Source organism: Salminus brasiliensis, chromosome 19, assembly GCF_030463535.1.
Source record: "Salminus brasiliensis chromosome 19, fSalBra1.hap2, whole genome shotgun sequence".
NCBI lineage: Eukaryota > Metazoa > Chordata > Actinopteri > Characiformes > Bryconidae > Salminus > Salminus brasiliensis.
In genome coordinates, this window is record NC_132896.1 from 3,519,223 (window position 1) to 3,538,613 (window position 19,391).

General features: G+C 40.5%; 2 protein-coding genes across 3 annotated transcripts in view; both read left to right on the forward strand.

The window, feature by feature from the left end:
• Nucleotides 1–19,391, forward strand: part of ciapin1 (cytokine induced apoptosis inhibitor 1) — a 303,079-nt gene that overhangs the window by 149,298 nt on the left and 134,390 nt on the right. The window lies entirely within an intron of this gene.
• The window catches only part of shank2b (SH3 and multiple ankyrin repeat domains 2b), a 150,072-nt gene that overhangs the window by 19,923 nt on the left and 110,758 nt on the right, over nucleotides 1–19,391 (forward strand). The window contains exon 8 of the mRNA XM_072664181.1: nucleotides 8,756–8,822. Coding sequence (XP_072520282.1) covers nucleotides 8,756–8,822 — 67 coding nt within the window. The remainder of the gene's footprint in view (nucleotides 1–8,755; nucleotides 8,823–19,391) is intronic.

Sequence of the window (19,391 nt, forward strand, 5' to 3'; positions counted from 1 at the left end):
CCTCACAGCAATGTTCCTTCTAGCAGAAAGTCTTCTTCCCTGGACAGTAGAGATGGTCACTCTAACAAAAGCAGGATCAGCTCTTTTTTTTAATACCCTTAATTTGAGGAGAGGCAGTGAATGAGCAGGTGTCCCAATACTTCTGGACACAAACCTTACATTTAGAGCCACTGCGGCCTGTTCTGGTCCTAAAAAGTGGCAGCGTTCCTTATATACACACTCTGCTCTCCTCCTCCTTGCTGTGCTGGCTGGGTTTGTTGTTTGGCGTCCCAAACCGCACACTTCTACACTCACTGCACTGACGAGCACACTTCTAATGGGAGTGCACTATTTAGTGTAGGATCTTGTGGTTTTGGACACAGACTTTGTTTTTGTCACACAATACAAAATATATGTGGAAATAAAAAACCCTCAACATTTTCAATGTTTTCACAACATTTCTGGTATTGAAAATTATTATTATTATTATTATTATTATTATAATCATTTTCGAGTTAAGTAAAATAAGTGTATTTATTATAAGGTAATATAAGTATATTTATTATAAATTAAGGTCAAATATGTGAATGTATTAAATGTTATAGGTATAATAAGTGCATTTATATGTTATAAGGTGGTTTATTTTTTATTAATTATAAGGTCAAATAAGTGTATTTATAATACAATGTATTTTTGTTAGTTATAAGGTACAATGTGTGCATTTATTAAATGTTATTAAGTATTATATTTATTATTAGTTATAAGGCAGTATAAGTGTATTCATTATAAATTATAAGGTAATACAACTGTGTTCATTATTAGTTATAATCTAATATTAGTGTGTTTATTATGTTATAAGATAGTATAAGTATATTTATTATTATGTGATTTATATGTTATATGGTAAAATAAGCGTATTTATATGTTAAAAGGTTTTTATATTTATTATTAGTTATAAGGTAATGGGTGCATAAGGTAATGTCAGCAACTTAGAATAGCTAAGGAAAATGGGTCTTCTGTGGCATCACTGAAAGAACCTTTTACAGCACCTTTATTTTTAAAAGTGTAAAATGTTCACTGATCATATTTAGAAGCATCTGTGATTGCTTTGTGATTTGCTAAAGAAATAACATATGAATTCATATAATATTATGTTTTTTAAGTTAAATGAGGAGAAAAAAGAAAAGTTTGCAGAGGTACAAACTTAAAAAAAAAACTTCTTTAGCTACTGAAATATGGAACATTGACTAACTTGCCTAATATATGTTCATGTATTTATTATAAATTCTAAGGTAATATAAGTATGTTTATTATTAATTTAAAGGTCAAATATGTGAATGTATTATATGTTATAAAGTAAAATACGTGTATTTATAATATAATGCATTCTTGTTAGTTATAAGGTAAATATGTGCATTTATTAAATGTTATAAAGTGTTATATTTATTATTAGTTATAAGGCAGTATAAGTGTATTCATTATAAATTATAAGGTAATACAACTGTGTTCATTATTAGTTATAATTTAATATTAGTGTATTTATTATGTTATAAGATAGTACAAGTATATTTATTATTATGTGTTATATTATTTATATGTTATATGTTATATGGTAAAATAAGTGTATTTATAAGTTATGAGGTTTTATATTTATCATAAGGTAATTTATAAGGTAATGTTCGCAATGGGTGCAACTTGGTTCTTCTGTGGCATCACTGAAAGAACCTTTTACAGCACCTTTATTTTTAAAAGTGTAAAATGTTCACTGATCATATTTAGAAGTGTCTGTGATTGCTTTGTGATTTGCTAAAGAAATAACATATAAATTAATATAATATTTAGGAGAAATATTGCTTTTTAAAATAGTGATATAGAGATATATTTGACGATTATATTCGTCGGGCCTTTTATTCAGACATTGGCTGGTGTAGCTCGGCTCCTTCATGAACTGGCATTTCATTTTTAAAAGATTAGTTGAGCATGTTTACATTCACAGTTTCATATCCCATTGTAAATGTCAATTTCACGCCCACTGCTTACCCACGCTGGTTCTCCAGCCATGTGTCCAGCACAGATTAACTCACCGTTTTTGTCCACAGAACTGCAGTATCACACTTCACCCTGTAGCAGCGTTTCCCATTAAGCGGCTTTCGGATCAGGGGGGGCAGATGTGGAGTGGAAGGAGAGTGCACATTAGGAGGTGTTTAAGTGAAACATGCTCTGGCTTCTTGTTGCTCTCCACCCTGAGAGCATAACGCTCCACAGTTCTGTGCAACTACAGCTTACTTGTAGTTTAGCTAACTCACTGAATACAATCAAATCCTCACAGCAATGTTCCTCTAAAATCTAGCAGTAGACAGTAGAGACAGGCACTCCAACAGAAGCAGGTCTGCTCTTTTTAATAGCCTTGATTTCAGAAGAAGCTATGAACGAGCAGGCGCCCTGGCTTTCTGCAGGATTTTGGAGGAGCATTGCTGTAAGGATTTGATAGCAATCAGCAACAAGAGCGTTAGTGAGCTCAGTATGTTGGATGATGATCACCACCACCCCACCTCATCATCCCAAAAGTAGTGGATTAAGCTCCACCACTATCATTCCAGAGAACACAGTTCTTCCACTGCTCCACAGCTCAATGCTGGGGGGCTTCACACCCCTCTATAAGCCCACGCCTGGCATTATTAGGCAGCATGGAGTAGGAGAATAGGTTCATGTTTGTTTACCTGCTCCAGAGAGTCCTATTCTATTGGTAGTACTTCTTCACAAGGACTAGACATCTTCAAGAACCTGAATGCATTCATTAGAAGGGGTGTCCAGAAATATTTGGACATATATTGAAAGTTATGTAATTACCCTGCTTGAACTCCTAAATTACTGCTGTGGAAAATGCTCCTGGGCCAAGGTTACCAAAGTGAGATTTCTGAGCTATTGCAGACTGACTGTGTTTAAAATGGACATGACTGACCAAAAAAGTACATTTGCTCTTTAAATAGCCTCATTTTTAAAAAGAAAAATGTCTTGTTAGGTTAGTGTAAGTCTTTGGAGCTGCTTGTATGATTACATGGCACTTAAATGCCATGCCAGATCAAAATGTCCAAATTGTCCTGACCTTTAAAAGGCATTTAATTTGTCTGGTAGCAAATGAATAATTGATTATTGAAATATTCCCACTCATAGTTTATATGTTAAAAACTCACTCTCCACACTGCCATTGTCAAGTCAAGTCAAGTCAAATTTATTTGTATAGCGCTTTTTACAACTGTTGTCGTCACAAAGCAGCTTTACATAATTATTACTTAATAAAGAACAGAGACAGAGAAGAAAGAAGAAATAACATGAAGCGTCAAAGACCCCCGTGAGCAAGCCAACGGCGACAGTGGCAAGGAAAAACTCCCTCAGAGCTGGAGGAAGAAACCTTGGGAGGAACCAAGACTCACAAGGGGGACCCATCCTCCTCTGGCCAGACTGTTTTAAACATTAATGATAAAAATTACCAAACCAGGTACAACAGAAAGTTAATAGTTGTGATATTAATAGTGTCAGACAGGCACGAGTCCATCTAGGTTTCAGCACGGCCACCAAACAGGCAGCAGCGGCTGGCGGGTGAGCCATGGGTGGTGGCGGGTTGGGGGGGACCCGCTGGCTGGACTGGTAGGTGGCAGCTGGTTAGATGCAGGTAGAGGGGACCTCAGCGGGCAATCTTCCTGCAGATTGGGCTGGGTGGCCATTTACTCGGGGAAGGTAAAGAGAGAGAAGTTAGTTCTAAGAGGAATTTTATGGAGTGCAGAGAATGTTGATCATCAGCATCTGGGTATGTCTGATGACTCCGGCAGGTCTGATTATCACAGCATAATTAAAAGGAGAGAGCCAGAAGGTAACACGGACACGGGCGTACCCTGAGAACACCAGCATCTATCTGCTCCACCGTCAACAAACCTGAGTGATCGCGTGTAAGCAGCGAGACGACAGCTCCAGCATCTCAGAGTACTACAATTCCCTGGGTCCGCGAACCCCTGGACCTGCAGCCCTTATCTAAGAAACATTAATTACCAAAAGCTAAACTAAACATATAAGTTTTCAGTTTAGATTTAAAGATTGAGACTGTGTCTGAGTCCCGAACATTATCTGGAAGGTTATTCCAGAGCTGGGGGGCTTTATAGGAAAAGGCTCTTCCCCCTGCTGAGGTTTTCAGAATTTTGGGAACGCGTAAGAGGCCAGCACCCTGAGATCTAAGTAGTCTTGATGGTTCGTAATATACTATAAGATCCTGCAGGTACTCAGGAGCGAGGCCATGTAGGGCTTTATATGTTAATAAAAGAATTTTGTATTCAATACGGAATTTAACTGGGAGCCAATGAAGTGCTGATAGAACTGGACTGATATGGTCAAATTTTCTAGTTTTAGTAAGGACCCTGGCTGCAGCATTTTGCACCAGCTGAAGTTTATTGAGGTTCCTGCTGGAACAACCTGACAGTAACGCATTACAGTAATCTAGCCTTGAGGTAATAAAAGCATGTACTAGCTTTTCTGCGTCTTGTAGTGATAAGGAGTTTCTTAGTTTGGAGATGTTCCTAAGCTGCATAAAGGCTGTTCTACTAATATTAGCTATATGTTGCTCAAATGATAAATCTGAGTCGAATGTGACGCCAAGATTTTTAGCTGCTAAACCAGGAATGATGGGAGAATCTGCCAAGTCTAACATTAAGTCTGATAGTTTATTTCTAGAGTCTTTTGGACCTAAAAGGAGAACTTCGGTTTTGTCACTGTTAAGGAGAAGGAAGTTATGTGACATCCAGAGTTTTATATCCTTTACACAGTCCTCCATTTTCTGTAGTCTAAATTTATCGTCAGGTTTGGCTGATATATAGAGCTGTGTGTCATCTGCATAGAAGTGGAAATTAACGCCATGTCTGCTTATAACTGAGCCCAGTGGTAACATGTATAATGTAAATAATAGTGGTCCTAAAATTGAGCCTTGCGGAACTCCATATCTTACTTCTGTGTAGTTTGAAGATAAATCATTTATCTTTACAAATTGGAAGCGTCCCGTTAGATATGACTGGAACCATGATAGGGCTGTCCCTGTGATTCCAACCATTTTCTCTAATCTTTCTAGTAATATAGAATGATCTATTGTATCAAAGGCTGCACTAAGGTCTAGTAGGACTAATAAAGATACGTAGCCTTGATCAGAGGCAAGAAGGAGATCATTCGTAATCTTCACTAGGGCTGTCTCTGTGCTGTGATTGAGTCTAAATCCAGACTGGAATTTCTCATACATGTCATTTTTACTCAGGTATAAGCAGAGTTGTTGGGCCACAGCTTTTTCTAATATCTTAGATACGAATGTTAAGTTTGAGATGGGTCTATAATTAGATAATACGCTAGGATCAAGATTTGGTTTTTTGATTAAAGGTTTTATAACTGCTATTTTAAGGGTTTGGGGTACATGCCCAAGGCTAAGGGATGAATTTACAATTGTTAAAAGAGGTCCGATTATAATTGGGAGAATTTCTTTTAGCAATTTAGAGGGAATCGGGTCGAGTGTACATGTTGTACAATTAGCTGAGGATATAATTTTTTCTAGTTCTGGCTGTGGAAGTGGGTAGAAGGCTTCCAGCCTTTGTTCTACAACTAAGTTTTGTTCTAAAGCAACTACATCGGGTGACGGCCATGTTTGATTTAATAAGCAGGGTTGGATTTGTTGTCTAATATTTTCTATTTTATTATTAAAATAGTCCATAAAAACATGACTAGTTAAAGATGTTGGGATCTGGGGTTGAGTATCTGCCTGGCTTTTAGTAAGTTTAGAGATCTCATTAAAAAGAACTCTGGGATTGTTTTTGTTTTTCTCGATCAGCGAGGCCAGATACGCTGAGCGAGCTTTAATGAGTGCCTTTCTATACTGACTAAGGCTGTCCTTCCACGCAGAGTGGAACACCTCTAGTTTGGTCGTCCGCCATTTACGCTCTAGTTTCCGCACTGTTTGTTTTAAGGTACGAGTTTGATCACTGTACCACGGTGCAAGCCTTTTTTGCCTCATCATTTTATTTTTGAACGGTGCTACTTTGTCTAAGGTTGATCGGAGGGTATTCTCTAGATCGTTTGTTAATTTGACGAGCTCCGTTTGGTCTGACGGAGTGTAAGCTAAGGTCGATAGGGGTGGGAGATTTTTAGTAAACTGTACAGTTGTCATTGGTGTTATTGTGCGTTTTAGGCAGTGTTGGGGAGAAGAATTTACATTTTGCCTTAGATGTAGTCATGTTGCCATGTTGTGTCTAGACTATGATCATCCCTCCAGAACCTTGTCTTCCATGGTCTTCCGTGGTCTTCCGTGGTCTTCCGTGGTCTTTGGTCTACTCCTAAGTTGTTCCGTGTAATTTCTCATGGCCCTTTGTTGACCCGAGGCTTCACGGCCTACTCCCTGTATTAAAATGTGCACAACATACAGGGTTTTGCATAATGGAAGCCTGTATTAATTTTCCCCGGATTGTCATGTTAAGCGTGCTGGAGCGCTGACTCGTGTTGGTTCATTTTCATCATGTGACTGCTCTCCAGTCTTAGCCTATCAGCTTTAAACTGACCTCCCCAGCTCCAGGCCTATATGTAGGAGTTGGAGGGTTTATGTAATGTACACAGCAGCTCCGCTGCCGCTGCTGTATTGTTTAATGCCCTGTATTATTCATCTCACACTGCTAAAATTATATTTCACACTTCGGCAGCCGCTTGATTACAGCTCTTTTCAGGCCCCAAACTGAGACACTATATTCAGCCTGGTTAAAGAAGACTTTTCCCAGCCAGAAATGACTGCACGCCATGACTCCAATTAGAGAACGGAAGCCAAAATACACGGATATGATTGCCTTTTCAATATTCGGGGGAACTCGAATGAGTGTAAATGACAGGTTTTGTATATAATAAATGCTGGGTGGACCAAAGACCTTGGGGCTAATTGAGCTATATATATATATATATATATATATATATATATATATATATATATATATATGATAAATACAGTTTTTAATTTGACAGTTTGTATGATAATGCCTATATATAATATAATATAATATATATTATATGCCTTTATATATATATATATATATATAATATCAGTCTGTAGAGAGGCTAGCATCCTCTCTACTGGCTTTTACTGCTTAGCTGGGTGGCTAGTGTCCTTTCTACTGGCTCTTTCACTGCTTAGCTGGGAGGCTAATGTCCTCTCTACTGACTTTCCCTGCTTAGCTGAAGGCTAACCTCCTCTATACTGGCTTTTACTGCTTAGCTGGGTGGCTAGTGTCTACTGGCTTTCACTGGCTTTCACTTTCTACTTTCTACTGGCTTTCACTGCTTAGCTAGGAGGTTAACATCCTCCTAGCACCTTAGCCTTTCACCCTTTTCCTCAGGATCCAAAGCATACCTCGTCTTTTAAACATGGTGGTGGTTGTTCTGAAATCTGCAGGGTTGTTGAGGTTGAGGTCTGGACCCTGAATGGATTCGTTCCATCAAGCTCCACATCCTTTTAGACCCACAGCACTGAGTTGTTTTGTGGATGTTATCTGAAGCGAGGGTGTAGCTTGATGTTTCTCCTTTATCTAAAAGTGCTGATCATATGATGGGGGGGGGGGGGGGTGTCTAAAAATGAAGATATGATATGAAAATTGGTAGATATGACATTTTGAATGAAAATCTGGACGTCTTTATCTTCTTCCAATTAGTTCTGCTTTATGGTTTGACCTTTTTACAAACCTCACTTATTTAATTAATTGTCTATACAATTGGTAGATTATTTAAATGAGACTGCTTAGAATATTCCATGTGGACAAAAATATTGGGACACCTACACATTACAACCACAGGAGCTTTTAGGACTTTCTATTCTAAACCCATAGGCATTATTAATAAGGAGCTGGTCCTCCTTTGCTCTAAGCTCTACCAGCAGCAGCAGCAGGTCTGGAGCTCTGCTGCAGTTACTGAGTCAGTTGGAGGCTTTTCTGCACTCTGCTCTGAGCTCAGCACTCGGCCCTGACCCCGCTCTGTAACTTTACGTGGTCTGACAGACACTCGGTGGCTGAGCTGCTCTCTGTGAGCTGTTCCTCCTAAACTCTTCCACTGTTCAATAATAACACCACTCACAGCTGATGGAGGAAGATCTAGGAGGGAAGGCCTGAATTTCACCAGCTGACTTGTTGTTGTTGGTGCAGCGGTGTCTCCTATTACATACAGAACCACGCTGGAGTTCAGTGAGCTCTTCAGAACCTCCCGTTCTTTCACTGATGTGTGTAAGAAAGGCAGACTGCAGGACTAGGGGCTGATTTTATACACCTGAGGGTGAATGGGACTGAATTCAGTGATTAAGATGCGTCCCGATACTTTAGTCCGTATATTGGGAGTATATGTGTGAGCATGAGAGACAGATTTTTTAGTGTTAACCCAGTGTTTAGCCACCGCAGAGACCCTGGCAGTGTTGCGTAAGATTGGTCACAGTGTGGTTGAGGGGTCTGGTTTACATGTTTGTTGACTCAGACACTCTTTCATAGCGTTCCACTCCTACTCCTTTTTTATTTCGATTTTGTTTTGTTAAAAAAAAGAAAAGAAGAAGAAGAAGAAGTCTGGCTTAGTGTGTCACATGATTAACACTTGCGCTGGTGAGACATTGCATCACTTTTAATTTCAGGCTAAATTAGGAAAGGAAAGCATTTTGAGAAAGTCTGGAATGTCTGCTGAAGGAAGAGATGAATGGATCCTAATTACTTGTGCTCTCTTTGTTCTTCTGAAGGTGGCCATAATTGCAGGGAACTTTGAGCTGGCAGAGTTCATAAAGAACCACAAAGACACTGATATCGGTAAGTCAGAGCTCAGCTCTTTACTTCTGCCCGACATCTCCTCAGGGCCTACAAACAACTGACTGTTATAGAAGCAGCATTTCCAGGCCTTGGGCCTCTATCTCACATGTAATAGGAATATCTGCACACCTTAATGTTCATGCAGTTATCTAATCAGATCAGCCAATCATCATGTGGTGGCATTGCAATGCATATGGCCTCCTACCAGTCCGACTGGCCGGCCCCGTCCCCACCACCGCCCATACCAGACCACCCTCCGGCACACCCTCCCACCACTGCTACCTGTCTAATGACCATGTTCAGACCTAAATGGACTCTTAACTATCTGCCACTATAATATCACCACTATTAACTATCTACACCATGATTATTATATTATGATTATGATCAGAGCAGTTCAACAGTATAGGTGGTTTGGTCATTTTTATCAATCACTGATAAATAGTTCTGATCAGAGGAGGATGGGTCGGGTCCCCCTTGTGAGTCTTGTTTTTTTTATCCTCCAGCTCTGAGGGAGGTTCTTCTTGCCACTGTCGCCATTGGCTGCTCACTGGGGGTCTTGGATCCTTCATGTCTTATGTTTTTTTTTTTCTGTCTTTTATTAATTACTATTTATGTGAAGCTGCTTTGTGACGACAACAGTTGTAAAAAGCTATACAAATAAATTTGACTTGACTTGGCCATGAAGATATGGGTCAGCAGCTTCAGGTAATGTTCACATCAACCATTTGAATAGGGGCAAAATATCTAATATTAGTGATTTTAGTGTGATGTGATTGTACTGGTTTGAGTGTTTCTGCAGTCTCTAGACTTTACACAGAATGGTGGAATGGGCTCCAACAGCAGATGACCACATCGGGTTCTGTCATGAACAGAAAGCTGAGGCTGCAGAAACGTAGCTTCTCCATAGCTGAGGCTCGCAGATGGTAGGGGCAGAATTTGGTGCCAACAACATGAATCCATGGACCCAACCTGCCTTGCCTCAGCAGTCCAGGCTGGTCTAGGTGGTGTAATGCTGTAGGAGAGGTTTTCTCATGAATACCAATCATTCAGTCATCACCTGAATGCCACAGCCTCTCTGAGTACTGCAGCTCACCATCATCATGGCCACATGATGATGATACCCTTTATATTCGAACGGCTACTTCCAGCATGATGAGGCACCATGTTACAAAGCAAAAGTGGTCTCAAACTGGTTTCATGAACATAATAGTGGTTTTCAGTGCTGGGTCTTCCCAGTCACCAGATCTGAATCCAGTGGAACTCCTTTGGGATGTGGTAGAACGAGAGATTTTGCAGCATGAAAGGTCCTGGAAAATCTATAGAAATTGTGTGATGTAACCATGTCAACCACATTTTTTGAGGAATCTATGCCATAAAGAACTGAGGCCTATTGCCTAGCCTTCTAGATCAGTTGCCTGGCGAGTGTATTTTACAGTATAGCAATGCATACTTTGAATTAGAGCCTTCATAAGGCCTGTTCTTCATCCTCGCTGCTACACTGTGTCGTGTGTATTTTTCAGCTCATTTAACTGACTCTTGCTGACTGACTTCTGCCTCCCTGTCTGAGGTTTTTTCATGTGTTTACTTTTTGCCATTAATACGTCTGATCAATTGCATGCGACCCATAGATCTAGACGTCGTCTGCTTTGACGGTGTCTGCGGCTCCAATAAAACGCATGATTATGTGTAATTAGCATAAAGTTTAGGTTTTAATGAGATGATGAATAATTACTCTTGGACGATGCTCTATATCCACATAACCCATAACACATGTAGCAGATGTCATCTTTAATTCACAGGGAGTGAAAAAGCACCAGCATATTTTTCTGACAGCCTAGGCTGCCTGCTGAGGAATTTACCCCAGATTGAACGCGCTCGTTTCAGCTAATAGAACGCATAATCAACTCCCTCATTAATTCAAGAGGGAGCATAACAAATTGAATTAATCATTAGGCATCATTAGACACTCTAGGATAGGGGGAAATCAGACTTCCACACCGGATAAACATCTCTTCAAGGACTTTTCACCTTAAACAAGTGCGTGGATCTTGCCACACTGGGCTGTAGCTTGCTTTTTAGGCATCTCTGGACCTGGCTCTCTGCTAAGCTGTTTTTTCAACAGTTCCTTTTGGAACAAGTGGCGTACAGATAACATTGACAAAGCTCGTAGTCGACTGGTCCCAGCTGGCAGAAAGGCTACGGTAATTCCAATGGTTGTGGAAAACAAGGACGCCGTGGTTCCATTCCCTTTTGGTCTATGGAAATGAGGCCAAAACTGTCCACCATGTTGTCAAATTTGCAACCCGAGTCTGCACAGTAGAGCCCAGTGGTGGAGCCCCGCCCCCTCAGTGCCTCAGTGTCCCAGACCGCCTTCATTGAGCTTCCAGCGCAGAAGCAGAGTGGATCCCCCCTGGATTCCCAGTAATGATGTAGAGTAGGGATGCACCGATCCGATATTAGGATCGATATCGATCCCGATAAAAACAAATTTAGCTAGATCGGGTATCGGATAATTAGGCCGATCCATAGTACCAATCCTTTCACTTTAATTTGTTGGTGTGAGACTGCACTAGTCATGCAAATAAATAAATAACAAATGGCAATTTAGTAGATTTATATCTATGTATTAATTTGTTATATTATATAAAGTCATGTTTAAGGCAATCCTGATGTCTTTAGTCTTTCCCACATGGTTTATTAATTCAGCAATGGTATCAGACTGGTATGGGGTATCGACCCATATGCAAAGTTTATGTATCGTATCGGAACTGAAAAAGCCGGATCGGTGCATCCCTAAGTAAAAGTGCAGCTCATGTAAGTTCCTCTACGACTCAGCTCCTCCATGTACTGAACAGAAAGGGCGCCATGAAGGTCTTGCTGCAGACGAGCGGTCTCTTCCAGCCGAGGCTTTCTGTCAATCACTTCATTCCCAAATGTAGCCCCGCCTTCTTACGATAGAGCAGAGTAAAGGATAAAACTGATTTCTAATCTAAATAAAATATCAGCACAGGGAGACTAACTAAGAATTTGGAGACACTGGAGATGAAAAGACCGTTTAGAGGAAAATGAGATGCTTTGCAACACTTGGGGATGGGTGGAGCTACACATCATACTGCAACCAGCCAGTGGAGGCGCTAGAGGCCAGTGCTTTACTTTTGAGTGGTGTTGCACTGTCTATGTTTTCTACAGTACACAACACATCCAACCTTGAAGAAGTTGGGCTACAACAGCAGAAGACCCCGTGCAGATCCACTTCTGCCGCCAAGGACAGAAAGCTGAGGCTGCAGTGGCACAGCACAGGCTCACCAACACTTGCAGCATGAATCTTGGACCACCAGCCTACCAGGCTGTGGGGACGGCTCCTCTAGCCTTCGTTAAGCTGTCTTCTAACAGTTGACAGTTCTTTTTCTAACAAACGACGTACAAACAACTTTGACATGACTTGGCTTAGCTTAGCTTGGCTCGGCTCGGCTTGATTTCTGCATTGTAGTGGTGACACATGACAGGACACATGACAGGACCTAGAAAGGCTGCCTTGCCTGCTGCATAATAGTGATGCGTGATGATGCTTTCCGCATCTTTCTCATTAATCTAAGCAGCTTCTGTTCGGGAGTTTGATGGGCTCGCTCTAAATCACTGCCACTCTGGAGTTTTTGGCCTGAAGGGTGTGTTTCTAATATGATGCACGTCGTCCCTGAGCTCACCCTATAGATGCCTTCCACAGCTGAGCCCGAACGCACATCTAGAGAGAGGGAGAGAGCGGCACTCAGTGGATCTGACCTACATAAGATACAGACTGTTCGGGAAAAAGGCACACATACACACACACATACACACACACTCGCTCAACATGAACACTATTCGTACGATTTAATCGCTCTTATTTAGGGCAAAATCTGAGCTCCTGAACTGGAATATATTTGGGATCAGAATATATTAGAAGTGTCACATTTCTTGACAAGTTTTTTTTTCCCTCCCAGTCAGCTGTCCTGTTTTTTTATTCCCTCCTCCCTAGTCCTTTCTCTCGTGACATGTAATACACAAGCGCTTGCACAGCTTGCCTGTCTGACGACTTATAAACAGCAACACTGATGGGCTTGTTTTGTGGCCTTTGCAGGAAGCAGGTGTTTTTTAGCCCTGGGTGACGTCAGGGCTGGGCAGTTTCCATGTATATATCGCAGGATTGCTGTAGTGATCTTGTGTATTTAGGGCTGCATTCATGAAGTTCGTCTACTCATCTCCCCATAGAGCTGGTAGGGTGTGGCTACTTTGCTAAAAGAATGCTAATATCATGTCCTGCAGGCTGGACAGACCTGACCTGGTGTCTTCGTTTCTCTGCAATTATTGCATTATCTATGCTCCAAGTTGTCGTCTAATGTAGAAATAGTAAGTATGTGACTTTGGTTGGGGTGAGAAATGCTGAGTCAGCCTTTAACAAGCCCATTTACCACCCTGTTATTTTCCCTTAGAATGAAACAAGCTAATTTTCCTTTTACAGAGGACTCACAGGACGTAAATGATAAGGTCTGCTTTTACTGGCTGGTTTACACAGTCATGCAGTTGGCAAACTGAACAGATCGTAGCCGCTTAGCTTTAAGCCACACCCCCTCCTATTGCATCCCCAGATCTTACTGTTAAAAAATAAAAATAAGCCATTGCTTTCCCTTCTGATGGGAATTCAACTCCAGTTCAACTCCAGTTTGGTTCAGCTGAGGGGGTCCATGTTGTTTCAGAGGGAGTGGACGATTTGGCCACTTGGCTAGTGTTAGCCTTTAGCCTAGTGTGGCTTTGCTGTGTGGCCTGGTCCCCGTTGCGACCTGTATTCCCATAACCAGCAGAGTCTAAAGGTATATTCTCCTGAAGTCGCCGTCAGGTTTTACTGTCCTGCCAGCTTTCCCTTGGGATTTCTGTAGTGGGCAGGGTTTATGTTAATTTAGGGGCGTAAACATTAAATTCAGACCCCTGACTCTGGCCTACAAAGCCAAGACTGGACCAGCCAGCCCCTCTGTACTTGATGGCGATGGGCAAAAGCCGATCTGCACCAAGAGCCCTTCCAGCTTCAAATACGGCTCGGCTCGACCCGCCATCCTTTAAGATCCACGGAAGACGAGCGTCCAGACTTTTTACTGTCCTGCACCGAAGTGGTGGATGAACTTCCCCTGGGTGTCCGAACAGCAGAGTCCAACGCTCGCTGTGTTCAAACCCAGACTGAAGACCCTCCTCTTCTGAGAGGACTTGGGTGAATAGCAGAGTGGTCTCCTTACTGACTTTTGAATTATTGGTCTATTCAAACTAGCTGAGGTTTTTCTTGGGTAAATAGTGAAGCACTTTTGTAAGTCGCGCTGGAGAAGAACGAAAGGCCTTAAATGTAAATGTAAACATAACGAGTCAAGACTGTGATGTAACAGTTTTAGGGTTTTGGAATTGACTTGTATTGCAGCTCTGTTTTGGATTTAATTCTGTGGGAGGACCAGCAATGTTTGAGGTTTATGGTACATCAGTTTTATGTACCGAACTCTCAGCAGTGCTAAGTTTAAGTTTAAATACAGTTTAATATTCCAGAGTCCCTTAAAAATGATACCAGAGAGGTAGCCCCCTTCACAATGGGTTCTTTATAGGTTTCTTAGTAAGGGCTCTTACTTGAGTGCTGCTACTCTATACTGGACCACATTACCAGAAGGGAACAGTACCACATTCTCTTTGACTGCTGGCCAGTACTGGTGCTGAAAATCAGGGTTGTGAGGGCCATGGCAAAACCTTCAGCTTGTGCCTCTTGAGGTAGAATTTGCTGGTATTTGATTGAATCCATTCTTCCTCCTACCCTGGCAATGTTCCACATGCCACTGGCTGCAACACACCCCAACGGCTGATCCATCCAGCACCAAACTTAACAGTTAGAGAGGTGCTTTATCCATGAAACTCTGCACCTGTTTTTTCTCCAAATGTTTGTGGACACCCTTTCTAATGAATGCATTCAGCAACTTTTAATTGCATCCATTGCTCACAGCTTGTGAAGTTCCTGTAGAGAAGTACTGCCAATAAAATAGGACTCTCTGGAGCAGATAAACACCATGCATTGCATTGTGGAGCAGTTGAACCAAATTCTTACAGCATTGCTCCATAATCTTAATTTTTATTCACTAAATAAAAGGGGTGTCCAAATACATTTGGACAGATAGTTACTCAAGTTGTATTTATCTGAAATCGTGTCCATGTTGTTCAGTAATATTGCGTGAGACAGAGACCTCCATACTGGGATAGGTGATATGGTCCAGCATTGCGTGACAAGCCTTTTTTTTCGTGGTGCTGTCCGAGAGACAGCCATTGTGTGCTGTTCTTTGTGAACGTGCTGGCTTGAGGTGTGTGGTGTTGAAGACCCGGTGTTATTCTGCCTCATCGCCTTCTCTCCAGCTGTCACCTTTGGCTGTCACCTTCCACATGAAAATGCAGCACTACCGTCAACACTCTGCTCTCACTCGCCAAAAGCACCTCCAACTTTCTCAGCTCTCTGGTAGGCCTGTCACCAGCATGAAAGTTCAGCTGAGGATTAATTGCTATATAAATAGTTGCGACCAACAATAACGACTCTGTCTTGTTTTGTTCATTTGATGCAGCTCCTGAAGAACCAGCCTAAAACAACAAACTGGCTGATTAGCTGTCGTAGCTTTCTAGCTGTTGATGCTTAAGCTTTTGAACCCTAGGCTTGTTTTTCAGCTTCAAATAATACAAATTATTCAGTATCCATTATGAATGATTCAGTATTCACTGTGGATTAGTCAGTATCCAATACAAATTATTAAGTATCCAGTATGAATCGTTCAGTATCCACTATGACTTTCTATATTAACATGTATTATTCAGTGTCCACTATGAATGATTCAGTAGCCACTAGGATCCACTATGAATTATTTAGCATCCAGTGTGAATTACTTAGCATCCAGTATGAATTATTCTGTGTCCACAAGGAACTATTTACTATCCACTATGGATTATTCAATGTCCAGTATGAATTATTCAGTATCCACTATGGATTATTCAATGTCCAGTATGAATTATTCAGTATCTACTATGGATTATTCAGTATCCAATATAAATTATTCAATGTCCAGTATGAATTATTCAGTATCCAGTATGAATTATTCAGTATTAACTGTGAATCATTCAGTATTTACTATGAATCATTCAGTATCCACTATGAATCATTCAGTATCCACTATGAATCATTTAATATTTACTATGTATTATTCAGTGTCCACTATGAATGATTCAGTAGCCACTAGTATCCACTATGAATTATTTAGCATCCAGTATGAATTATTCCGTGTCAACAAGGAACTATTTACTATCCACTATGGATTATTCAATGTCCAGTATGAATTATTCAGTATCTACTATGGATTATTCAGTATCCAATATAATTTATTCAGTATCCAGTATGAATCATTCAGTATTAACTGTGAATCATTCAGTGTTTACTGTGAATCATTCAGTATTTATTCACTATGATTTTTTCCGTGTCCACTAGGAACTATTTACTATTCACTGTGGATTATTCTGTATTTACTATGGATTATTCAGTGTCCACTATGAATTATTCAGTATCCACTATGAATGATTCAGTAGCCACTAGGAACTATTCAGTATCCACTTTAAATTAGTCAGCATCCATTTATAGTCAGCATCCATGTATTATTTAGTGTCCACTATGAGTTATTCAGTATCCACTGTAAATTATTCAGTATCTACTTTAAATCCAGTATGAGTTATTCAGTAGCCACTTTGTATTACTTAGTGTCCACTATTATTCAGCATACACTGAGAGATATTCAATAACTATCCTGAAATATTCAGTATCTCCTATGAATTACTCAATATCCACTATACATTATTTTGTTTCCACTATGAATTAGTCAATATTGACTTTGAATTATTCAGTATCCACCATTAATTATTTTGTATCCACTATGAACTATTATCATCTGCTATGATTTTTTTTAACATACACTAGGAATTATTCACTGACTGTTATGAATTGTTTAGTATCCACTATAAATTATTCCATTTCCACTATGAATTATTCAGTATTTGCTGTTCACTATGGTGTTTTAGAGTTTGATGACAAACAAGCATTATGTGTTGCCACTCTCTCCAATATACAGTTCCGGCACAAGCAGTTCATTCATTTATTCATTTAATGTCTATATGATTCACCTTTCGGCTGGTTGGAGAGCATGTGCATTTGAGGGTACGAGTACCAACAGTCTAAGAACTAATCCAAGAAGTGGGCGTCTGGCCAGATCTTGTTATTTGTTACCATGCAGTAATAATGCAGTTCACCGTTCTGGATTTAATTGGTCTGAATCAGGTATTTCGCCACAAACTCAGCTTTAGAATTATGCAAATCAAAAATATTCAGTAATTGATTTATTAAAATTTTCTCTTTCAAGGTTCACCACAGCATGTCGTCATATCCTTAAAAGGTTAACAGCAGAAGTCTTTGATGACTCATTAACTAATTGTCTGTGTCGGTAGAGAAGCACGGCTCCCCAGCTGCTCCGTAAAATGCAGGAATGTTGATTTCAGTGGTTAGATTTCCTGCTGAGCCTAACGAGGTGGCAGTGTAGGTACAGTACGTGAACATGTGTGTGTGTGTGTGTGTGTGTGTGTGTTTAGTGTTTTTCTCCCAGGTCTTCTCCAGCAGCGTCTTAGCTTAGTCTTGCACCATGGTGGTTTTTAATGGCCTGGTGTCGGCTGCTTCTGAGGTTTTAATGACAACCTCAGCTTAACGTCACACGCTTGGCTCTTTCTGCCACGCTCATGCCACACTAAGCCCATACGAGCAGCCCTCCACACTTTAGTATGTAAATGAGTGTCCCATTTAATCGGCCCTATGGTTGCCATAGTTCCCAGATCCATGTGATAATTGGCTTAAGGAATGTGGGAGGCGCCACTGCTGAGCATGCGTGCAGCCGGAATGCCATCAGGATCTGCCTTCCTATTTTCCTGTAGAGAAGTACTGCCAATAGATTAGGACTCTCTGGAGCAGATCAACAAACATGACCCTATTGGCACCATGCTGCCTCCAAATGCCAGGCGTGGGCTAGAGGGGTATATATAAAGCCCCCCAGCATTGAGCTGTGGAGCAGTGGGAGAACTGCGTTCTCTGGAATGATGGATGGTGGAGCTCCATCCAGTACTTCTTTTGGGGATGAGTTGGGGGTGATGAGGGGAGAGAGTGCCACCTACCCACCCGGAGAGAACACAGCCAATTGTGCTCACTCAGACTCCGGCTGCTGATGGCAAAGCGGCATGGCAAAAGTACATTCTTGCACATCTCAATTTCTAATTAAACAAATCATAAATTAATGGAGCTTAAAATTTGATATTAGAGAAAATATCAGATCTTTTTTATTATTTAATTTAGAGCTGAACTGCACCGTCAATGCAGTGAAACTGTGGTGTGGTGTTAAAAATTGACTTGAGAGAGTGATAATGTTACTGTTAATATAATTTATATAATGTTAATATTATGTATAACCTAAAACTATTTTCCCACATGGCTTGTAAAACCTGTTTACAGTCATCTTTTCAAAACTGTTTTTATTAAATTAATTTCTCCCTAATTTGTTTTTCTCTTTTATATTATATTTTATATATATTATGTATATTTTATTATTTCATATTATATTTATAGTTATATTATGTTACACTAAAGGACAGAATTGGTTGATATTGCATTTAAGCGAATATGAGAGGTATTAATTAAAGTGTTTTTATTCATCTTTATATAAACCAAACTAAATATATAGACATATATAAACAAATATATAAAAACATATATAAACCAAAAATATAGACAATTAATTATCATCTAATAAAATAATAAAACAATGTAGCTTAACTCCTTACACCCTGCCAACAGATCTACTGCAGTTTTCTCTGAATTAACATCAGTTGCATTGACCCTAAAATAGAACCCTGTGGGACTCCACAAAATCTTCTAAATAACCAATGAGTTCATAGTAGTTTCTGCTTCATTATCAATAACAGAATAATAAACCTAGGCTTCAAAAGCTCCTTTATTTCTACTGTGTTTGTCTGCTTTCTTCATAAAAGCTCATGTTCCTCTGAGGCTCTGTGGATTGGTTTTGTACAGATCAGGAGTTTTTAATTGGCCAGTTTTTTCTTTGTCCTCCGCCGCGCTCCGGCCCGGGCTGTGGATTAGAAACTTGCTGACACACGGGGACGGATATTTCCTCTATCAGAGCACAGATTAATCAAAATAGGCCCCACACAGACCCTCGGTGTGCGCTTCTCTTGTTCTGCTCGCTAATGGTGTAGATGGAGGGAAAAGAGAGCGCGAGAGAAAAGAGCAAGCGAGGAAGAGATAAGCACAGTGTCCACAGGGAGTCTCCCCTCGCTGCGTCTGGTTGGGATATTTGGAAAGCGCAGCTCGCTGTATTTGGAGTTACGGTCATGCAGTCAGAGCTCCGCTGAAGCTCCTCACACTAACCACTCACTCATTAAAGCCGAGCTGCCGCAGGAGGTTCTACGCCACTGTTTACA